The 25,762-nt window shown below is 31.1% G+C and overlaps 1 protein-coding gene across 3 annotated transcripts in view; it reads right to left on the bottom strand.

Moving 5' to 3' along the window:
* The window catches only part of NECTIN3 (nectin cell adhesion molecule 3), a 132,960-nt gene that overhangs the window by 45,682 nt on the left and 61,516 nt on the right, over window positions 1–25,762 (bottom strand). For 2 of the 3 annotated variants that reach the window (XM_054481521.2, XM_054481525.2), the window contains exons 6-7: window positions 13,949–14,087; window positions 11,807–11,888 (exon numbers count right to left, since the gene is read on the bottom strand). In XM_054481521.2, the coding sequence (XP_054337496.1) occupies window positions 11,807–11,888; window positions 13,949–14,087 (221 nt within the window). Of the gene's footprint in view, window positions 1–11,806; window positions 11,889–13,948; window positions 14,088–23,618; window positions 25,361–25,762 lie in introns of those variants that run through there. The other variant, XM_054481519.2, reaches the window with a different exon arrangement.

Genomic DNA, 25,762 nt, shown 5'->3' with positions numbered 1-25,762 from the left:
ACAATATTGGTGTTTGGCCTTATAATTACATGCAGTATTTTGGGACATAAGAATAGAAAACAATAAAATATAAATCTACTAGAGCAAAAATAGAAAATAATAAAATTAAGTATAAAATGTAAACTAAGCAAATATAAAAATAGACTTACAAAAGATAAACTGGAAGCTATTAATTATAATATCAACAATTAATTCAGTCAGTCTTAATGTTAGCAAATCTAATGGATGTGCAGTGGCAATTCATTGTGGTTTAACTTGTATTTATCTGTTGACTAGTAATGTTGAGTATCTTTTCATGTGCTTATTGGCCATTAGTACATTTTCTTTGACAAAAAGTCTAAATAAATCTGCTCATTTTAAAAAACTGGGTTGTCTTCCTATTGAGTTGTAAGACTTCTTCATATATTCTGGAAGCAAGTCTTTTGTCTGATACAGCTGTTGCAAATTTTGTTTGCGTCTGTGGTTTGCCTTTGCTTTCTTAATGGTGTCTTTCAAAGACCTAATGTTTTTAATTTTAATGAAGTCTGACTTATCACTTTATGTTTTATGCTTTTATGTTCTGGTACAATTAATTTGTGTGTGTGTGTGTGAACATGCACACGTGGTTTAACAATTATACATGCAGTTCATATCTCAATGGGAAATAACCATAGTAAAATTATTCAACTCTGTAAATACCTTTTCTTAAATATAGTCTGCAATTTCTCAGGTTCTACTTAAAAGTAAAGCTACTATTTTACATCATTTTTCTAAAAAGGTATTTGTGGTTTCCATGGGAACACATACATCAATAATAAGGCATTTGAAAGGTTTCAAACAAATACATTTACATGCCATTTCTTTTCATAAACAGGATTGATAGTCTAAAGAATTACTGCCCGCCAAACATCTGAAATTGAGATTATTACCTTCTGTAAAGTGCCAATGAATTTAAACTAGGAATCATCATAAAGCTAAGCATTTCCTTTTAAAGGCCTTTAACGAATCTCATTCTTCTAAAGTTACTTATATACAAGAAATATTCCACCAATAGCAAGTTTTATATCTCATCTAATATTCATTGTGGTTAAAGCTACTGTAAAGATATCATTCAAAGTGCATTTTAAGCTTCTAGTATCTATGTGAGCTGTCAGTCATAATTGTAAAGCAACCATAAGACAATGTTTAATTCACATTTTTAAGAAGAAAATCTTGTTCTTAAAAAAAGCAAAAAAAAAATTGAAGTAATTTTTGTTTATTGTTTTTTAAATTCAATGTTATGTGGATTGGCAACAGTTCTTAAAATGAAATTCGAAAACATCTACAGAATAGTGTTGGTTACTTCTACTGTGTGTGCTTTTATAATAACCCATTAGCTAACTAATCAACTGTATAGTTAAATGTTACACTAAGAATCACATGAAGATATCTATGTAGAACACTGGTCTCAAGTAATACCAATGTTACTTTTCAATTTACTATCTACATTATTTTCCCAGGGGAAACAAAGGAGTCAAGATGTAGAACTGGAAGGGGCCTTAAAACTTAACTTTATTCCCAGTGCAGAAATGCTTCCTATAACCTACTACAACAGACAACAGCTGAGTCCAATACACAATGTCAGTATTACTTTGCAAGGTATCAGGCCCACTATGAGACAAACCTAATTATTGGAAACATCATCTTTATACTGAATATTCTAGTCTATCTTCTTGTGACCTTCATCTTGCAGTTCAAGTTCTGTTTTTTAAAATTATAAAGAAAAACTACACTCCCCAATCAATGGAACAATAAGAAATCATCATGGAGTTTGGCTCTGTGGAAAAAACAGACAAACTATGTAGTCATAGAAATGTTAAATGAACTCAAGCTGGATCTCTTGAAAAACCAGAAGTAGGCCTAAAAGAACTTAATGTATTTTAAGTTCTAAGTTTTTTGTTTGGTTGTCATGGAAACTCATCATAAAGAATGATCCTGAATATGAATGTGTAACACATGTATTTTGCTATTAATCAAAGGTAAGGAAAGCAAGTTGTGACACGTTAGTAAATATGAAAATGATTTTAACAGGCCTAATGCGTTTTGAAAAATATTTGTAAAGCAGTATCAATGATTGAAACTAAAGTACCACTCCAGATAGGTCCCCTCACCTAAAACAGAGGGTCTTACTAACTTTTCAATAATAAAATGCTGTTTAGTCTGAATTTGCAGATTAACATTTTAATTTACCTGCCCAAGAATAAACATATGTCATTGTGGGGCTTATTTCTCAGAATAAGATTCCCAAGTAGCAAGTGATATATATATTTAAAAAGATGGAGTTACCAACTGGCTAACCGCTTGCCCTGAACACATTCCCAAATAACATACACCAATAAATCAAATAATGGGATGTTATTATACAAAAACCTAAGTGGATGAACACCTTGGTTTGAAAATATGTTCTAAGAAATCAGCAAAATAAATTTGGAATCATGCCACAACCAGATTTAGCCAGTGGTGAAAACATGTCTGTGGGGAAAGAGAGAGGTAACTGTGTCTATTATCACGCCTAGAACAGGAATTTGAACTATGGTAGCTTGGTAACTATGGAAACTTATTTGACAGGCTGCCAAGGCAAACTGGGTTAAAGATTCCCATTCTCATAAGAGAAAATGGAATAATTTGGTGGCTGCAGATAAGGTCAACTCAACCAAGAATAAACTGTGGTCATGACTACTTTGCCCAAAACAAATCCTTTTGAATGTTTTTCCATTTACTCAATTATTTTAAAAAATTTCTTAATTTTTGGCATTTTAAATCTTTCTAAACCAAAATGTATGTTGAATTTAATCTAGTATTTCTAACTTATTTGAAAACTGTAGCATTTTAAAGAGTTATGGTCTTTTTTTTTTAACCAATGAACTCTTCAGAAACATTTAAATTAATTCATTCTAACATGTCTTCAAACTTAAGATGTTTCTAAATGAAAATTTTATTTTAACAAAAATTTTAATTCTAATTTCATTTTATTTAAGGCATCTGAATAGATTCAAAAACAAAAGTGTGCTAAGTATTCAATAAATTTGTTCTAAGACACTTCCAGAGTACTAGAGAAGTACCTTAGAGAGCTTTAAGCACCAGTGAAGCTGGTTATTTGAGATAAAAGTCTAAAAGAAAAGTCATGTTTTCAGTGGAAATACTATCACAGGAGTTAATATAATACCATGATTATTCAGCAACTCAAAGTCAGGCTACATGGACTTAAATACATACTGGCACTAGGACATAAATATGTGAAAAATCAGGACAATCCTGGACATTCTAGGATATAAGATTACTGTGCTAATATATAAGGAGGGTATCAATAGCCTGAGATAAAGTCTCCCCATTGGTATTTTCATGTAAACAGGTAGTAACGGATATTATTAATCTGTAATCCTGGGAAGTAAGGCAGGGACTGAGGTCTCACTGGCATTGCTCATGTCACAATATGAAGATACCTACCTTGGACAACTCTCCATTTAGGGCAGCCTTAATTTAGCCTAATTTTTATTCTCTCAAAAGTCTATATATAGACCAATTTTCTATTTTTAACATATCAAAAGAACTTCAACAAAACCATCTATCCAGAATAAAATCAACACTAAATGGCCAAATTTAAAGTTAAATTAGATTGATACTGGCTATGTAAAATTTAATTCACAAATAATATGTCCATTCTCTGACAACAATTTAGTTGCTTTGTTCTAAACATTTATAATAGTTCAGCTCTCTGTCCGGACTTCTTTGTATTTACAAAGGAACTGCTCCCAATACATAAACATCGTGCTTTTATAAAGAAAGCTACCAGGTGCTGTGAAATTGGGAGGCAATTTCATTGTACTTGGCTTACCACATTAAACTTCAATAGTTCCTTATTTCTGTTTACTCATGAGTCAATCAAGTTTTAATTAAATAAAATGACAACTAAGAAAAATAGGTCCTCCACTCCCCCATTCCAGAGGTAAAAGCATGGCACTATATTGTTATCATATAATCTGAACATCATCAAAATTAAGATTTTCTCAAAAGTCACTGTTGGCTAGGCGTGGTGGCTCACACCTGTAATCCCAGCACTTTTGGGAGGCTGAGGTGGGCGGATCAGGAGGTCAAGAGATCAAGACTATCCTGGCCAACATGGTGAAACCCTGTCTCTCCTAAAAATACAAAAATTAGTTGGGCCTGGTGGCACACACCTGTAGTCCCAGCTACTTGGGAGGCTGAGGCAGGAGAATCGCTTGAACCTGGGAGTAGGAGGTTGCAGTGAGCCAAGATTGCACCCACTGCACTCCAGTCTGGCAACAGAGCAAGACTTGTTTCAAAAAAAAAAAAAAAAGTCACTGTTAAAGAGAATGACAAGCAAAAGAATGGGAGAAAATATCTACTAATTATATAGCTGACAAAGGACTTGTATCTAAAATACATAAAGAACTCTCAAAACTCATCAATAAGAAAATGATCCAATAAAAAATGAAAAATTTGAACAGATATTTCACCAAAGAATATAAACTGATGACAAACCAGCAAATGAAAAAATGTTCTACATATTAGTAACTAGGAAAAATGCAAATTTAAACCTAAATAAAACATAACCACACAACTATTAGAATATCTAAAATTTTTAATGTCTGACCATAAGTGTTGGTAAGGGTATGAAGCAACTCACATGGCTAACAGGAACATAAATGGTAAAACCATTTAGGATGACAGTTTGGCATTTTCTTAGAAAGCTAAACACATACTTACCATATGATCCAGTCATTCTACTCCTAGGTGTTACCCAAGAGAAATGAAAGCATATATTTACACAGAGACTTGTACATAAATGTTCATAGCAACTTTGTCTGTAATAGTCCCAAACTGGAAACAAAAATGTGCATCAACAGATAAATATATAAACAAAATGCAGTACATTATAGCTACGTAAAGGGAATGAACTACTGATCAACACAACATGAATGAATCTCAAAATCACTATGAAAGAAGTAAGACCAAAAGAGAGAACATATTGTATAAAATTTGTGTAAAATTTGGGAATATGTAAACTAATACATGACAGAAAGCAGATCAGTGGTTAGTTTCCCAAAGATATGAAAGAGAAGCTGGTAAAGGACTAGAGGGGATTACAAAGGGACACTAGGACTTTTGGAAATGATAGATATGTACAATATTTTGATTGTGGTGATATTTTCCAGGTATATGTGTGTGTGCGCACAGTATACGTAAAACATATCAAATTTACATTCTTAATATGTGCAGTTTACTGTGTGCTAATACTTTAATAAAGCTCTTCTTAAAAAAGGAAGAAAGCTGTCATCATAGGTACTGTCCATTCATTAGTAAAATGTAAGCTTCACAGACAATTTTTTTTCATCTTTTATTAACTACATATTCTCAGTGCTGGCACATATTAACTATTCAAGAAATATTTATTTGATAAATGAATGATAAAGAAAAAAACTAAACACTACTATGAATCAAAAAATGTAGACTCCATATATTCTAGTTTCATTTCAAGCACTACTAAGCTTATAATAAAGGTATGGATATTTCTAAAAGAAACATATGCTAAGTTTAAATAAATCAAAGTAGCATCAGCTTTGTTTTTCTACTGAAATAATTTCACTGGTTAGCATCTTTAATATTTTTATCAAGAATTATACAGCTTCTTAAATAACAATAACAGCAAATGCACAGTAATTACTGTGTGTCAGGCACTATTCTAAGGATGTAGCATATATTAGTTGATTAATCCCTATAAAACCTTATAAAACAAGCTTATCTTTTTCTCATTTATAAAACAGACAGCAAAAGCTTTGATATGATGAAGACGTCAATCTTTTATACTTCACATATTACATCTGTATCTCCTTTAATTTTATGATTCTTGACAAATATTTTTAGATATTTAGATTTTTAATACTTCTTTTTGCTTTGAAGGGCCCTCCCCAACTAAAATTAGTTTATAAATCATTATTTTATCCAAGCTTTGTTGATCACAAAATTTTTTTTCCACCTCAGAGCAGAATAAAGCCCCACAATTCTTTCACTACTTGTCTCAATAATTGCCACTACTTACTAACTGAAGGCAATATAAAAGATGAAAACATTTTTCTACTCAAGGGGAAAACCATGCTAGAAATACTCAATCCTTATTTGAATAATCCACTCAGTCATATACTTCCCTATAATTTGGAAAAAAAATGTTAACTCTTCTATCATATTCTTCTCTCCCTTCCCTAATCCCAAAGATCATAACTACTGGTAGTGTCTGGAAACATGTTAAAATATTCAGATCCTGGGAGAAAATAAGACCATCAATGATTACTAACAAAAGCAGCCTACCTCAAAATTATTATTGGAAGATGGCAATGATGTATTAGATAAATGACTTTTAAAAAGATATAATGATGAGTTCAAGAAAGGTTTAAATGAAATATGGCCTGATTGTAACTGAATACCTGGAGAGACTTATCTCTTGAACTTACATCCTTAAAACCACAAAGTTTAGCAACATTTGAGCTCCAATCATAATTGTTTTGCTTTTCTAAATCTTCTTATAACATAAACCAGTGGAGATACATTATTCATCTTACTAAACTGTTTTTGCCACAGATTTGGATACCATGGAGCAATGCACATAAAATTCATGCTGGAATCAAAACAAAATATTTTCACATCTACTTATAAAACGTTTAGAAGTTCATCACAATTTTGTCCAATAAATAAAAAGGCAAAAGAATAACAATTTGCAGGAAAACATGGCTTTTTAAACACTTGAAAAGATGCAGAAACCCACTAAAAAGACTGCAAAATTACAATTATATGTACATGCCATTCCTATCAGATTAGCAAGAATCAAGTGGTATACATATACATACTACTGGTGATGTTGTGGAGAAACAGGTATTTTTATATATTATTGGTAGAAGTGCAAAATAGTACAATTCTTATAGAGGATTATTTGGCAATATCTATCAAAACTATAAATACATTTACTGTTTGATGTAGCAAGATAAAATTTAAAAATTTACCCTGCAGATTATACTTGCATACATACAAAAGAGCATATATACCAGGCAATTCATTATAGCATTATTGGTTTATTAAAATCTTTTGACATTACAAACTATATAATATACACACATTACAATACTACGTAGACATAAAAAAGATTGAGAATGCTCTCTGCATCTCAGTAATAAAAGATCTCTAGTATATTTTAGGAGAAAATGGCAAGATATGTAACAAGGTATATGTATATATTACTTTTATACAGGGGGGAAATAAATTAAAATGCACCTGAGTGTGTGTGTGTGTGTGTGTGTGTGTGTGTGTGTGTGTGTGTGTTTTCTTGTCTATGCTTAAAGAAACAGTGCCAAGACATAAATTAATAGAAGTGGTTATCTGTAGATGGTGGGTAGGGTAACTAGGTATAAGAATGAGAAAACACCTCTTCATATTGTTTTGTATGTATTATCTATACACTTAAAAAAATGTAAAAACATTCTTTCTCTACTAACACTGTCATGAATATTTACAAACATTTACTAAAGAATGCAATATACTATAGTAAATTCTTGGAAAGAAATTCAGTTTTTTCAGATAGTTAACGGTGCTGACACACTGCATAACCAATATGACCAGCTTAACATTCCAGGCCAGTGACTCAGGTGTTCAACAGATCTCTATTTTCTTATGCTAAAAGGCTACTTACAGAGGCGGGGAAAGGCATTGCAGAAAAAACAGAAACTACAGAAAATATAACAAAAATAATATTCACTGAGAAGTCTATTACAAAGATAACTGCTAACATTTAAAAATATTTCTATAGTCTCTTTTTCTCTGTTCTTTTTCATACATTATATATTGATATCTCATACTTGATACAGTGATATTATAGACACTGACATTAAATATACTGAAATATAGTATCTGTGATATGGATATTATAAATGATGCAGAAATTTTCACAGATTATAATCTGAAGAGAATATAAAAAAGGGCTTGATTCCTTTACCTACTCATTCAAAACCTGTTTATTGGAATATGTAAGGTAATGCATACGTTAATTTGCTTGATTTAGTTATTCCACATATATTAAAACATCACGCTGCATGTTGTATATCATAAAAATATACAATTTTGATCTATCAAATTAAAAAAAATTATCAGGTACTTATACGTGCCAAGCACTGTGTTATGCACTAAGAATATGGTACTAAACAACAGTGACATGACCCCTGCCTTCATACTGCTTACAGTTTACGACAGCAGTTCTCAAATTTTTGGCCCCAGGACCCCTTTATGAACTTTTACATTTTGAGGATTCCAAGCACTTTCACTTATAGGAATAATAGCTATCTATATTTATCATGTTATTCATTTAAACTAAGAGTTTTAAAAAATTTAATTCATTTAAAAAGAATAGGAAACCTATTACAGGTTAATATAAACAGTATCTCCTAAATTTTATAAATCTTTTAATATCTGGGTCAAAAGAGGAAAGTTTGATTTTCATATCTGCTACAGCATTCAGTCCACCATAATACGTTGTTTAGTTGAAGTATATAAAGAAAAAAAAAGCTTCACGCAAATACATTAGTTGGAAAAGGGAGACTATTTGAATAGTCCTGAGATAATTAGAAAAATACTTCTGCAATACTAAACTAAAATGTTACAAGTGGTAGTTTCTTAAGGTTGGCTGCTATGTGGAATCTAAAAACACACTAATAAGCTTTTTATATTCTGTGTCATTCATACAAGTACTTTATGCATATATTACATTTCATCACATAGAAAAATTATACACACATACACAAATATACATATTTGTGTATATATAAACCAAATGTCTTAAGTCATGAAAACTTATATGTGTTCTTATACATGAAATACTGTTCATAAAACGGTTTTAGGATTGTTAAAAATTAAAAATTTACCAAAAATCATCTGACAGATAACTACTGTGAAAATAGGTATCAGGAGAGAAAATCTCTTGATAGTTCAAGCGATTGAAAAGCTTTTATTAATATGATATGTCAGCACTGTAAAAATAACTTCAAAAGCCTCGTTCCCCATAATATTGCTGCTAGACTGAAATTCCTATTATCATTCTCAGTAGAGTCAAATAAATATCCATTTCACGGAATCTCCTGATCATGATTTCTAAGATTAAATACTATTTTAGCTGAAACACAGAATATTCTAAAAGATTTACATTTTCATTCAGATTTTTCCATATCGGAAATCCAACTATATTCAAAATACTAGATATGTTTTCCTGAAAATGTTCCCTAGATCATTTTAGTTGGTTTGGAAAATGGTTTTCACAATGTTTTTAATTCTTCAAAATCAAGGCTAAAAAACAGCATTATTCATAGAATGCAGTGTTTTCAAAAATTTTAATGCAAGGAAATTGTATACTAGTCTTCGATTATTTCATATCAGATTTAGAACTGAATGACATAAGGAAGCCCCTCATATTTATTCCCCTGAAAAATCACAATATGCAAGGGATAAAAAGGAGAACTGTCATTTGCAGCAAATAGATTATATTCCTAAGAAATGTAAAAAAAAATAAAATGAAAAACCATTAGAATGAATCAAAAATTTGATAAAAGAGGCTGCATAAGATTCATATTTTTAAACAGGCATTTCTATATGCTAATAGCCAATTTCAAAAGTCCATGGGAGGAGAGTGGAGAGAAATCCCAGTGACTATCAAAATACTTAAAATGCCTAAAGTAAACCTAATAGGCATGTGGAAAGCACATACCAGAAAAGAGATTCTATTCCAGCATGCATACATACATACATACATACACACCACACACACACACACACACACACACACACACACACACACACTACCTACCAGAATAGAGGTTTATCTGGTTTCTAGATGGGAAGAAATGACATTATTGTAAAGTTGTCAATTCTTACTAAATTAATTCAGGAGTTCAATAGAATTTTTATGGAATCCGGGAAGGTAATTCTGAAGTAGACAGAGAAAAGAAAAGTTAAGAAAAATTTTGAAAGAAGAACAGAGATAAGGGAATTTACTGAATATCAAATCATATTATAAAACAATAGTAATTGAAATAGCAGTATCTTGGTTTAGGAAGAGAAAGACATAGCAATACAACAGAATTAAGAGTTCAGAAACAGACCTAATATGTATGAGAATTTATTTTAGGATAAAAGTGCTCTCAAATCATGCAAAAGTATAGGTAATTCAAAAGTATTTGGACAACTGGTTATCCCATTGTGAAAAATGGGTCTCTACCTCTTTATCAAGTTTAATAAAGTTTCAGATTAAAATGAAACATAAACCATAAAACTATTAGTTTTCTAAGACTTTTTTCTACACTCTAGCTCAAGGAGAGAGAAGGAAATGAAAGGAAGCCATTTCAGACAATACAGAACTTCCAACAAATACAAGGAAAGAGACAAACAGATTTTTACCACATAAAAATGTAAAATTTTCTATATGACACTATAAGGTTAAAAAATAAGAGATGAATATAATACAAAAGATTACTATCCACATCAAAGAGTTCCTAAAAAACTAAGAAGCAAAGTTCAAAAAGTAACCAAAAATCTGAAAAATGATACAAAAAGATAATTTACAGAACTATTAATACCTATAGCCAATCGATCATGAAAAGCAGATCAACTTCATCTAGGAATCTACAAAACGTTTTAATGAGCTACTTTTTCAGTTATCTAACGGGCAAAAGAACAAATCCAGACCAAAATCAAAACGGAAACAAAACAAAACAAAATACAACAACAGCTCCAGCTAAGAATTTTATGACATTTCACACCACTTGTCAATTTCATTTATTTGCCAAGAGATGAGACTACACTCTTTATATGAGAACAAAAGGTCTGAAAACATGGCACATCTTCACCACCAGGACACCTAACTGTGTAAGATGACAAAGCTAGTGCCCACTGACAGTAAGCCCATGTGCCAGGGAATGCTCCTTCCTGCCCCATTCTTGGACAGTAGACTGACTATATGGTCAGCTGAGGAACAAAAGCTGAGAACATCTTGGCAGAAATTCCTTTAGAATTTTTCCACCAAATTAAATCAATGAATTGATGGGCTAATGATTTGCCTTATTCAGGCTGAAGATACAGGACATATTTTAGGAGGAAAGTATTATAGACTATGCCTCCAGAGGTTATACAACCCCAGTACAGCTTAGAGATCCAACATGTTGTATGGGTGATGGAGAAAAAGACAAAATGAACATACAAACAGAACCACTAAAGTTGAGAATAAAAGAATTCAAATATTCTGATAGTTTACAACTTTCCCAAATACCAAATACAGCACATTAATCCAGGTATAGAACACAAGATAGAAGCACTGAATCAATACTTTCACATGAATTAATAATGCGAACTGATTCCAAAATAGAATAAAATATAGTACACTCCAAGGAAAAGAAGCCCTTCATGCTACTCAACAGATATTCACTTTCTACTTTATATTTTACAATAAATCTGTATGTCAATAAAACTGTATTAACAGTAAGTCTTCAACAAGTATTTAGTAAAAAGCCTAATATAATGTTGATTTGTCTTATCTATGCTGGCCATAACTTCTTGTTTGTTGACAAAACTTGATCTCTTAAATGTTTCAGAGAATGACTGAGCATGTTAAAACTTAGGTATTGCTATGTAATCTTTAATGCATAATGACTAAACAACATTTTGAAAGAAATAATACAAATGGCTTAGTATTTTTTTTATTGTATCTTACATTACCTTAAGTGTACTCATGAACACATACCTGAAATAGGTCTTTCTGAGGCAAAGGTGGGGATCGTTCTTCATACACAGGAGGTGGTTTATGTGTGGGTGGAAGGTCAATCCTGCATTGCAAAGGTTAAAACATGTGATTGTCACATTTAGGAAAAAAAAAAAAAGAAAAAGAAAATCAAGGTTCTCATAAGTTTTGGGAATATTTTCCTCATATTATATAGATAATATACACTCTAGCCTACCTGTTTAATTCAGTTCTTACATTGCCATTAATCTATCAAAGATCAAAAATAAAAGTAAACATTGGTGTTAAAGGTTGCCATATGGAGAACCAATCATGTTTAAAGAAGGAATTAAAATAGAAGAATTGAAATTAAGTAATCCAGTATATGACTTTACTTTAGTGCATGTTTTAATATTTGACTATGTCTATCAACATTTACAGTCTCACTACACTTTCCTCCAAAGTGTCATAATGAGAAATGTTTACACTGTATTTTAGAAATACTTCTAAAACTGATTTTCAAAAGCTCTAGTCACTCTTACAATATTCACCAATTATATTTTCAACGTACAGACCATTATAAATCTTTCCATCTGAAATAAACAAAATAACCATTACATTTTTAGGGAACACATTTATGTTTTCCAAAGTTACATGAGCTATCAGAAAATCAACACTTTCATATATTTTAAATATTGTTTACTTATAACAAAGATAGTTTTAATATACCTTATAGCTCTCTGCATTTTACAAAATTTTATAAATATAGTCTCATGCTTTTGAAGATCACAGATAACATTTTCAGTACTTGTGCTTAGAAAATCAAAAAGTTATCTATATTAAAGGATAAAGGGAATGAAAGCTATAGATCCTGAAGTAATAAATTCTCTGTGGTCTAATAATGTCCCAATGAGCATAAACTAGTATTTTAAATGATTAAAACTTAAGTGATAAATAAAATCATTACATTAATTTGTTAACCTACCAGTAAATTATGTTTTTGAAATTATAGAAAAGCCAAGATAATCTGGGAATTAAGTTAACCACATGTTAGTCACTCTTGAAAGACTGAAGCACTCCAGTCCCACAAGTATTATACTGAAAGAGCATTTTATCATCTTTTATTTAAAATAATTGTTTTTTCTAATCTAACAAAAATCACAGCAAATTTCTAGCTCCAAGGTGCCATAGGCCATTTAGGTGAAAAAAATGAGGCTCATTGAGATAAAGTATTTGTTCACAGTCATAGTACTAATTTGATCATGACAGAGCTGTAACTGACACACAAATGTCTTTGATGCAAAGACTAGTGCTATAATTGTGCCAAATTAGAGAGCAAAGACATATACAAAGCGTTTATGAAGACAGAAGAACTATATTCTTTGAAAGTCAACCTTATGTCCTAACGTAAAAACATTAATAAACTACATAAGAAATAATGCCGTTTGTAAAGAGCTTCACAGTTTATAAAATATTATCTTATTCTACTATCATCTCAACCATGTGAGGTAAGTAGGAAGAGCATTATTCGTATTTCTCAGATGAAGCAACAAAGCTGTTGATAGAATTAAGAGAACTGAGACACTGGTCATCTGATTCTACAGCAAGGTGCAATTTCTGCCTTACAACTCTATCTCAATGACTAGGTCAAAAATATTGCTTACTCTTTAAATAAGAAGATGTATATTTTATAAATCACCAAAAAAAAGTATTTTTCTTAAGAAAAAATTTTTAAAATTCAATGTATTTAATAACTTGATAGTTCAGTTATATCTATACATAAGACATGCATATACAATATGAAGAAGCCATTAAAACTTCAAAGATATTTTTATATGTCTTTTGGTTACCACTTCATGAAAGGCCTACATTTCTATTCAGAAGGCAGGACAATATAAAGTATTACTATGTTACCCTTTAGAAAGATGTCTAATACGCTCTAGGTGAAAAATGTAAAGCTGTTCTATACTTCTAGCAGCCCCTTGACAATGTTCATTTACCAAGATATAGTTTGAGATATTCTGATGAAACCAGGGTCATCTAACAAAGGCCTAACATTATCCTTACTTCTATCCCTTAAGTTCTTTATGAGGAGCTGTAAAGGTAAACATAAAGATTGACACATACTGATATTCATAGTTGAACAAAGGCAAAAAAGTTACCTACACTTTGTCAAGATAGGATGGTCTTTTTTTTCGAGGAGTCAGCAGCACAGTCACAAAGATAGCAATGATGAAAAGGGCAAGAACAGCTCCAATTACCGCTCCAGCTACAGCTATGGAAGAGGTCTGCTTAAATGGAACATCTGTAAAGTAACAAAAATTAGGCTTTTCAAATAATCTTAAAAATAATTCTTGAAATTGCATACCTTTTCTACAATGTGCAAACTATTTGACTGAAGTATGTTATCCAAGAGCCAGGTTAGAGGAGCCCAAATTTCATTCATTAGGTTTAGTGGCATTATGCTAAAACCCTTCCTTCTTTCTTATATTACTTTAATACCTCAGCTTAACTTTTTAAAAATTATGTAAATATCCCCAAACATCACCAAGAGAATATATTCTCGATATGTAAAGAGTACCTGGAGAAGAAGAGAGAGAAAAAGATGAAAGTAATTTTAAGTTTGTACTCTAAAAGGTAATTTTAAAAATCAGTATTCTCTAATATAAACGACCAGTAATACAGATATTTAGCACTTTTATTCTATTAAAATAAAAAAATCTATTAACAAAATTGAAAAACAGGCGCAAAACAGAAAATATCTCAGATCAAAAAAACATTGACATTGGACACTGTAAAATTTGAAAAATATTTTTAAATATTAATATTAAAACAGGACTTGCACAAAATTTCCCTTAATTCATGCACATTTAATACAAAGTGCACTAAAAATAGCTTCTCTACTACAACATTTAAATAGAAATTCTTCCTATCTCCTGGCCATAGACATATGTCATTTCTGAATACCAACTTCTCTTTCCCACACTGCACCACAATTTTTTAAGAAAGGATTTAAAAAACATTTTTGGCTGTTAGCATTTCACATTTTCCCAAAAAATTGAATCACAATTTTATGAACTCCCAAATAAGGGAATGTACTAAAACTATTACAAGTACTACATACTTTCAAATGTTAAGTATTAAGGAATGTAACAAAATAATCTTTACGTGTAAGTATTACTTTGACAATTTCAGCTATATTAAATCCAGTAACTAAATTTTGTGGAATTTGTGAATTACAAAGTTCCTTCACACATCTGATTTTGTTTTTGTCTTTCTTACAAATAAAAAAAGATACTGAGATAACATTCTACAAAGATATTGCAGTTCTGAAGTTAAATAATCTGCCAAGACCATTCAATCAACGAATAGTAGAGAACACAGAGAGAAATAAAGTTAGGTTGGAGCAGGGTAGAAGCCTCCACTATTACCCCTTGTTGGAAGAGAAGAATGTTTTTGTTAACATATATAATGTAGACTAATGAAGATGTCTCAGTTTTACTTAAATTGACATAATCTTCACATATACTCTTAAATAATTGCAATAATTGTTGGGACCCAGACACGGCAGAGTTACAGAACTAGCACTACTGGTTTTGAAATATGTTTCACCTACTTACCATGATAGTATTCCCATATAAATACATATTTATAAGTATTTTCCAATTCTGTTTTTATTTAAATGTGGGTAACATGGTAGTTTAGATTGCCAAAAAGAATGTTTTACTTTCTTTCAAATTATAAAAATGTCTTTAGAATACTAACAATCCTGAGTTTATTAATGGCTCATTTTGTTCAGCTCATTTTGAAATAAAAATCTAACAACCAGTAAGTGCAAGTCACTCATTTCAGTAATGTTTCCAATGAATAGATTCTGAAACATTATAACTCAGTCATTCATGGTGACCTTCATATGCTAATACCAGCCTGGTTTATCTATTGTTCCTCAATTTTCTAATCTATCTCCATTTGAATATGTACTAGATAAAAAAAAAATTTGAAACCCAGTACAGCCAAATATCATTCTGCACTTGTAAATGTGAGAGAGATTTGGGATGACTTATGGATAATCTATATTATCATTTTCCCCACCATATAGATTATGACTTTGACCACTGAACACAGCCATAAAGTAGATGGTCCTACTCAATCCTTAATAATAGGCCAGTTGAAACTATTAAGGTTATGCAATTTGACCAAGGTCATACATCTCTAGTCAGTGGCACAAATAAAAAATACTAATTGTCAAGTACGTTATTTACTCCACACCAGTTATTCTAAAGGTCTTCCTCTCTTGGAAATTTTTCTTTTGCTAAAGAAGACCTATCATGTTTGCCCAACTGTACAGAATTTAAATTTTTGTTATTTTGATGACAATGTTAATACCGTAAGGGTTTTTTTTTTCAAAATTACTTTTGAAAAGTTCATGTTACTCTTTGAGTGGGGCTAAATTAAGATTCTCAATCTAGAGGTCATTATAAATTTTTTATCAAACTATACATCTCCTCTAAGAAAGCCTTTAACTTCAACAATAATCTGAGGTTTGGTAGTGCTCTGTAATAAAACCACATAATGTAGACTTTTAATCTCTTAATTCCCAACTTTAAATAGATACTATTTTTAATATCTTGAAGTAATGCTTGTCTAAATATATATTCTTAAACATTTTAATTACAATCTATCCAATTTTGTCACACCAGTCTTATAATTGCTAGCTCTAGGATTCTACGAGAGTTGACTATATGTATATCACAACACTTCCTTCTATCTTAATTTGGACATCTTCATTTCACCTGGTTCCATTCATTCTTTTCTCATATGTATCCTCTTTCTCCCATACCTCTTTGTAGTATTAGAATAGGCTGGTAGCTGCTGAAATGAGCAAATGGAGGAAAAACTAGGTATGAATCTATTTCCCCACTAGATAATCTACTTCACGTAGGTCAATTGATTACGCTAAATATGCATATGGGATATATTTCATGTTTTCTTTTCTGATTCTAATTGAGAAAAAAAAGAGGTAAGTACTTAAAGTGTTAGTAATTTAAGGGTATTAACAGTTGATGAAAACCAGTATGAAAGCAAAGGAGCGCGAATCTTTTGCATTCAAGTATTTTGATGAAAATTGGTAATTTAGCCCCAACACTGTTTCGCACATATCCCAGCCCAAATAAACAAGTATTTTGATGAAAATTGAGAATTTAGCCTCAACACTGTTTCCCCCTTTTCCCAACCCAAATAAACACATACATACTACATAGACTCTACATCCCAATAAAACCACTACAGAGGAAAAAAAATTAAGTGACCAAATGTATAAACATGGCATTTTTGAACACTAAGGTAGTTTACTGAGTGAATGACATCAAACAGTACCATCGACCTAAGGAGATGATCTACTAAGAGCAATACATGCTTACAAGAGGCAGAAAACAAGAAAAAACTTATAAAATATTTACCACTAAAAGACTGGTGCATGCATTTCTAAAAAAAGACCAGCTTGCTGTTATCACAGTAGTAATGGTAACTCATATTCACTGGAAACTTACCTCCAAAAATAGAAAAAGAGCATTCTCCAACACAACAAGAGTATACTGCCACACCTAATTAAAAGATAGCATGCACATGTCTTCTGGGGAAGATGTTTAAAAATCAACTAGTTATCAACCAATAAAAAAATGAATATGGATATAAGAAATAACTTTCATTACTTTTTGGAAAAAAAGTACAAAAATATTATAAATAATAAATTGAAGTATTTTTATCATTCAAAAACAAATAATTTTTAAAGTAAAGCTATTGAAACATGTGTACACCTAATTCACATCTAAAACTGAAATATGCCCTATTTTTTCTCTTCAGACCCTTTGACAAAACTTTAGTGATGACATCACAGGTTTATGTGTTGGCCTACAAAGTTATCTTCCCACCTTTGATTCGCTCCCATACTATATATTATTGTATTACGAATTTTTCCCCATAAATAATCCCATTCTTCATTTGTAATAGCCCCTTTAATGTTTATTTTCTCAGTATGACTTATTAGCTTTTATATCCATACGAACATTTATGTCTCACTACTTTTTTATTAAAGTGCTCTATTTGGATCAGGTCAGTCTCCTCGGCCTCTCATCCAAAAAATTACCCCAAGCACCTAGTATGTGTCAGGCCTTGTGCTAAGTGCCAGGAATGCAGGAATGAATTTTACGTGGTAATAGACAGCAAAATCCCCCAAAGTAGAGTCAAAGAATCCATGAAATATATGTCACCCAGGAAGTATAGAAATATTACCACTTATCTTTAAAAAAGACATTTCATGAAAATAACTGTTTACTAGTATATAATACATGGATTGGCACTGGTTGCTCCCCTTGTCCAAGTATCAGGTGTTTTCCTGCCACACAGAGCACCCACTATATCTATGGGGAGAGTGAAATGAGACAGTTCCACAAGAAAATTAAGTAGACAGCCCTTCACTTGGTTATTCCTTCACATCTTGTAACACGATTTATGAGAGCTCAGCTGAGTGAACTAATAACTTATCTAGATTTAATCAGTAGTCAAAAATGTAAAGGAAGAATTGTATGAGTGTCCCAAGTAACAGGTAAATAGCTAAGACACATGGACTCTGTGGAGATATCAGTGCTAATCTACATATTATATACTAGTAAGCGTTTATTTGTAGTATCATTCCTGCAAATAATTGGCAAAAAAACCCACATAACACTAATAATACTGGTACTAATAACTGGCAATAAAAATATCTTACTCTTAATACACATCTTACTCTTACTACACAAATTTTATCGGTTAGCTACAGTATGAAGTAAAATTTGCATGGCAATCTAACCAGATATAACAAGTTAACCAAAAAAAAAGATCAAATGCATCAGCAGACCAGTTAAAATATATTTACATTTACTAAACCTATAATGTGCTGAAAAACAGTAGCTAATGTGAAGGAGAAGTTATTGATTAGCAAGACATTGAACAACCAAATATCTAGAACTAAAGATAAACTCTAAAAATACTGGTTGGGATGAAAACTGTTAACATCCAAACAATCTTCTTCTTCCGTTTAAATCTATTTGTTTTTGAGAGGTGGCATTTTAGTTATCACATCTAAAAACCAAGTATCAACATGCACTGACCATGATATCAGACCTTTCAATCACTGAATCAAAAAGTATAAAATTGAAAATAAAAAATGCATGAAGAACATTCAATCATGTAGTTTTACCAAAAATGTTTTAGTAATAAAAAAGTTAACTTTTAAAATGAAATGCAATCATATTGTTTCCCCAAGTCTTAGTTTTAGTGAGAAAAAATTAACATGTTAAATATATTATCAGATAGCTAAAATTTCCACTTTTGAATATTTTATAATGCATGTAGCAAACTGCTGTAGTAGCACATGTATAATAGGAGTACAGACTAATTTTGAACTGGGAGGTACACTTAAAGGAGTTTTCACTGATCTGGAGAAGAGAAATAAAAACCAGAAGAAGATGTGAGGTTATGATAGATAAAGTTGATAGGAAGCAGCATGACAATTATTCAGACATCTAGGTATATGATATGGTAAAAGAACAGGGTTAATAGATCTAGGCATCGAGCACCAAACGGCAGCTAATATCACACACAAAAAAGTAGGCATGTGCTTTCTGATGGAAAAACAGCACCACTTATGTATGATGTAATCTTGCCCTCAAATTAAACTTCAATCTAACCAAGGCTCTAGATCTCACTATCAATTTACAGAAAATACAGAGGGATGTGTGTGGGATGCAAATGGCAGAATTTAAACTGGAAAAATTTAGAACAAATGAAGCAGTTTCTTTAAGAAATAAATTGCAAGGGAAAATGGGGTGGGGGTAAACAGAGTAAAAGCTATTTCCAGCAATCACATGAATGGATCATATTTGGAAAACCTGATTAAAACTGCAAAATACATATGATTAAAAATTTGAATGCTCACTTGACAGAATGTTAGGGAATTATTATTAATTTTGGTGTAATAATGATACTGTGGTTACTTTTTAAAAAGTCCTTATTTTTCAGAGCTATATAGTGATTTATTTACAGATGAAATAATATCAAGAGGGGTTATGTAGGTAGGGGTCTAAATTGAATAAGACTGACCAGGAACTGATGATAACTGAAGCTAGTACATGGAGGTCCATTTCATTATTCTGTCCTATTTTTATATAATTTTCCATAATAAGAAGTTTTTTGTTGTTGTTTTTTAAGAAAGGCCAAGTCACCTAGATCCTACCTTTGGCTTTTAGATAGAACTGTCACTTTACAATTAGGTTTTCCCTGGGATATTTCTCATAATTGAGACTGTACAACTTGCATATCATGTCTATGTAGCAATATTATGCACATAAGGAAATGAGGCTCTAAAACTATTCCCATGTTTTGAAGATTACATTTTAAAGTTATTGCTCTAAAAGGTCATTGCTCTAAAAGGTCACTTTCAATCAGCTTCATTAGCAACCAGCCAGAAAAAAACAGCAGCTATTAAAAGGCAAATGAAACAAGATATATCCCAAAACTGAATCATGTTTTATCCTTCTAAATTGAAATAAACATAACTGTCACGAACGTTCAAGAAAATAAATGATACCTAAGGGAATACAAGGTAAAACTTTTGTAAACAATTTTGGTTTCAAGCTCTTGATAAACACCTAACACTACTCAAGTCAAAGTGTCAAGTCAAAGTATATATGTACTTTACAAAAAAGCAGATCACTGGACTACAACAGAAAAAAAAACCCAGAAATATATAAACAGAAAGCATTTTAAAAAACAGATGAAAGTTGGTTTACTGTGCAAACCCCTCAAAGACTGTTTCATGCATGAATTTTTTTTTTTATTGGGATACCAAGAAGGGAACAAAACAACCCAGTCTAACTGTGTATTATCAAAGAAAAACCCAGGTCAAAAATCGTTTAAAAAATACAATTTAAAAAGCCAGAAATAGGAAACAAAGTGATGCATCACAAGGTGATTATAAACAATTCAAAGCAATGGCATTTCTAATCAGAGTAGCTCACAAAAAGTAATAAGTAAAAAAACACTAAATGTCAACTTAAGAAATACCTTATGAAATGTGTTAATTCCAAATTGAAAGCCAATATATAAAATTTGGCTTATGCCAAAGTAGTAGCAAAAACATCTAAAATGGGTTTTAACAGCTAGGGCTAAAGAGATAAGATAATTTATAACTATGGAGAATGTTAATTCATGATTGGGAATGAAATGGTTAATTAAAAATATTATAGTTAATGCATGCTGGGCTTAATACCTAGGTGATGGCTTTGTGTAGCAAACCACCATGGCACATTACCTGTGTAACAACATGGCACATTACATGTACCCCTGAACTTAAAAGTGGAAGAAAAAAACCCAACCACCAAAAAAAAAAAAAAAAAAAAAAAAAGGAAAAAATTTTATAAAATTTTATAGTGGCCAACATGCCAACTATCCTCAATCTGATATTACAGTCTTGTTTTAGGAAAACAGGTTTCTGATTCCCACAAATCATTAATTACATTTTGATAATTAAAATAAACTAAGTTACACACACATACACACACACTTTAGTAAATTTGAGGACAAAGAAGGTAACACAGAGCAATGAACTTATTATGGAAATATGCCTCTAAAGAACTTTTTTAACTTTTATTTAAAGATTTCATGCAAGGCTATTGGGGCTAACACCTAATACACAGGTTGGTTAAAAAAAGAAAACAAAAAACAAAAAACAAAAAAACACCAAACTCAACAAAACCAAAACTTAGCGCTGGTACAAACTAAAACACAAACACAAACACAATATACGAAAAATTTGAGAAAAGAGCTGTTTATGAAGGATGCATTTTCTAATCAACAAGTAAACAGGAAAGACAATTCAATCTACAATCTACTCCCCTATTAGAATTAAAAATTCAAAATGGGTACCATTTATTCCTTTCTTATATTTTACATTGATTACTTTCATACATAAACTTCTTACTTGTTCATATACTGTGTTTTAGCAGTATTTATCAAAAACTCAAATAAGATGTTTTCACATATAAAATGACTACATTTCTCTCAATTTCTGTACTTATACACTGTACTCCTACAGCTCCTTAATGCAAAATATTCAGCTGTGGGTTATCTTATAAAACTTTCCTGTATATGGCTATTAGAAGCAACACTTACTACTGAAAACCTTAACAGTTTCCTCAATGTTAGAGTTAGCAAATAGAACCCTACTAGGCACGTGGTAAAATACTCAATCTTTCAACTCTAAAGCACTTCTCAAATATCACTTTTAAAGTTAACCCCTAGCCTACTTTAGTTTCAATGTATTTTAATAAAAAATGGCAGAAAAATAAGAGTTGCATTCATCTTCATTACATTATTGAAATATGTTAACCAGTATGAAAGAAAACTCTCAAGTGAATTTACAAAAATGCTAAAACAGTTCAAACCATATGAAAGAAATAAATATAAATATGGCCAAAAATAGTACAAATATTCTTTCATTTTTTTTTCATGATAGTAGAATTTTCATATATACCTGTCAAATAGCTATGAATGTCACTGGTATTCAAAAACTAATTTAACAATATGTTTATTTAATGACTATTCATGTTTTCAAACAAGTCTCTATGTACAGTAAATATACATAAAGTTCTAATAAACAACAGTGCAATGCTTCCCAAAGTCTTAAGCACTAGTATCAGATTCTTAAAACACAGAAACCTTTTAGTTTGCCAAATGATTGGATTAAGGATACAGAATATGTCAAATACTCACTTGTGGCTTTCCAGGTCACCCTCTCCCACCAAACAAACACAGAAGAAACAAACAAAAAAACCTAATCGCACACATAACCACAATATAAAAGAAAGTTCATAATCAGTATTTATATTTTTCAAATATATTTCTTAAAATACATTGCTAATTTCCTTCAGATTATACTCCAGTTGAGATTTATATAGAATCCTAAATGTGATTATTCTGTTCAGATCCATACAGTATTTCAAACCATTATTTTAAAAGATGAAATTTTGATTTTAAGAAAAGCCATAGTTTTACATCTTTCATGGGAGAAATTTTAGACCCATCTTTCTTCTGGCCACCTCATCATTTAAATTAAAAATAAAGTCACATCAATCACAGTGTTTTATCAAAAAGTTTTCTTCCAAAAACTTGCACTAAAAAGTTGTAGTATTTGTATGTAAGTGATTAACCATATTAAAACCCAGACATTTGTAAGAAGATATAAGTGAACTTTATTTAACTGTATCCTTAACCTGATACTACAGTCTTATAATAAGTATTACTTTTGGGAAGAGAAATAAAAGAGGTTTCTAATTTCCACAAAATAGTGCTAGTTAAAATGAAGAAAACTAGTTTATAACCCTTCAGAATAAAGCTTTCATATTTGCAAGACACCATGAACATGTTAGAATTTTGCCCCCTAAATGTTTTAGATTTGATGAATATTGAGAAAGGGCTGGTTGGGAGGGTTTAAAAAGTACCTACTACTTTGCCTTTTTATTAACAAAATAATATATTTAATTTATGATTCTCCTACTAACTTCCACTTCATTTCACTGGCAAAATAGTCACTTTTTCAAATGACTTGGCAATAGAAAATCTATCCTTTCGGCTTCAAAACAGTTGTCATAATAATTTTGTAAGCCTCCACTGTAGAAGCAATTTAATTACCTCACAAACAAAAAGCACATCTGAAGTTTAGGTAACATTTCTTTCTCAAAAGATAAATGATTCAGAAGGAATATATGTAATTATGTAAAAAACAAAAACAAAAACCTCATGTTTCCAGTTTTAATTGTAAAAACAGAAATCTTAAAATACATACATACACTTAGGAGGAAAAAGGAGATGAATGCCAATGTCCATTAGGAAGTGTTACCGACTAATTCTATAACCTAGATTTTTCTAGTTATATCCAATGTTTTCAAGTTTACTCTAAAATTTTCTTTCTGTACATTTACCCATTTGAACAACATCAACATTAAATAACTAAAACAAGATGGTCCAGAAAATTCTTTCTATAGATTGTTGGCTGAAAGTCTCATTTCTAAAACTAGTACTTCAGTATTCTGAAATGCTCTGAGTCTTTTCATTTCTATTAGTATGTTTAGGACATAAAACATTAAAATAAGGCTACTGCTAATGTACCAAAATCCACATTCCAGAAAGGAAAAAAAAACTAATAATTATCATGTTTGAAAGGTATGTATTTTATTACTCTTGCAGGTATTTGGACAAAAATATTGACCAGCTAATTATGCTCTTCCACACATCATGTTCACTGAGTTTACTACCACAGTTTTAGTGCAACAAAATATCTTTGAAAAGCCACTCTACAGTAATTATGGCAAGGCTCATTAATATGCAGAGGTAAAGATTTCATTTGTATAGAAACTTAGAAAATAATGTTTGAAAAGGAAAGCCATTCCATCAGGCTAAATATTTTTTGTATATTAAAAAATATATATAAATATTTCTTGAATTAGTTTTATAGTCAATTTTGATGCAGTGTCATTGAGTGGTGATAAATTTTGAGAGGTATATGTTAAACAAACATCATACTTGAGATTATAGTCTTAGGTAAACATTTAATACACAATGTCAAGGTAGTTCCCTTTTTTAAAAATTTTTGTACCAAATAAGTCATACATTTAATGTTGACATTTCTTCTTACCTGTGTGCCTCACACCAATAAAGTACTCTGCATTAAAATTTAAATCTTGAGACAGTAGTACAGCATTGAAAAAAAATTCTAAAGCAGCTTAGATACACTGAACTCAGATTTTACATTTTCATTTGTCAGATTAGAATATAAAAAGTAAGGTTGAAAATCAACTTGAAAAAGCTTATTCTTCCTCAAGAAAAAGTATGAACAATCTGAAAATGATCAACTAGTGTGAATGAACATTGTACATAGTTAAGTCACATTCAGTGGTTGCTAAACATACCACTCCCTCCTGGAAATTACGGAACCATCTACATGTGAAACTAAGTCATCTTCGTTTTCATCATAATGTTCATCACTGACGAACTTCATTCCCATTTTTAGATCTTCATAATAATCCATTGGTCTTTCAAACCTATTGAGATTTTCTACATTGTTCCACTGAGTTTTTTCAGGCTCTTCTAAATAGTCTTTACGTATTAGATTGTTCACTGGATTTTTGTTTTCTTTTTTTACACTGTCTGGGTAAGAATCAAGCTCATCTTGTTGAAGAACATCTATTTGTGATTCTTTTTGCATATCTGATGGTGGAATGTAGTTCTTGGCAAAGTAGTCTCCACGAAACGTCCGTCTTCTCCTATAGCAGAATATTCCAGCCAAAACACTTACAAGTACTATGAAGAGAGCCCCACCCACTACACTAGCAATGATCGTGGCAATTGTGTCATCCTTAATTGTTGCCAAAGTTGACAATGGGAAGGGCAATTTTTTAGGTTCTGTTGCTAGATCCTCGATGTCAGCAGTTGAGGGATGCCACTGAATTGTAGGCTGAAGGGTGGTAGTAGTAGGAGGATCTAATGGAAACAGTAAAGATAGAGAAGACACAGAAAGGCAAAGAATGTCAATGCAGGCTGATTCAGCAGCAAGTTGACAAGACAGCACAGTTAATGAATATATATTCATAGTAACAATAGTTTTTCATTCTTAATCTGATTAAGAGCAGAATGTAGTGGTACTTATCTATTTAAAAAGAAAACACTGACATTTAGTCAGTCACCAATAAAGAGAAAGGAATAAAACCTATGGTGTAAACCTATGTTGTAATTCTTCCATTCCAAGTTTATGAGTGATATTGTACTCCAGAAAAGAGGTCCTTATTTTTTTAATGAAGAGTATTACTTAAGTGTCCTATTACATAGCAAGCTTAATAATTACTATAATAAAAAAGTAAATCAAGTAATTCAAATGTACATTTT

This window comes from Pongo pygmaeus, chromosome 2 (genome assembly GCF_028885625.2).
Source record: "Pongo pygmaeus isolate AG05252 chromosome 2, NHGRI_mPonPyg2-v2.0_pri, whole genome shotgun sequence".
NCBI lineage: Eukaryota > Metazoa > Chordata > Mammalia > Primates > Hominidae > Pongo > Pongo pygmaeus.
This window is presented reverse-complemented; position numbering and strand designations above follow the sequence as displayed.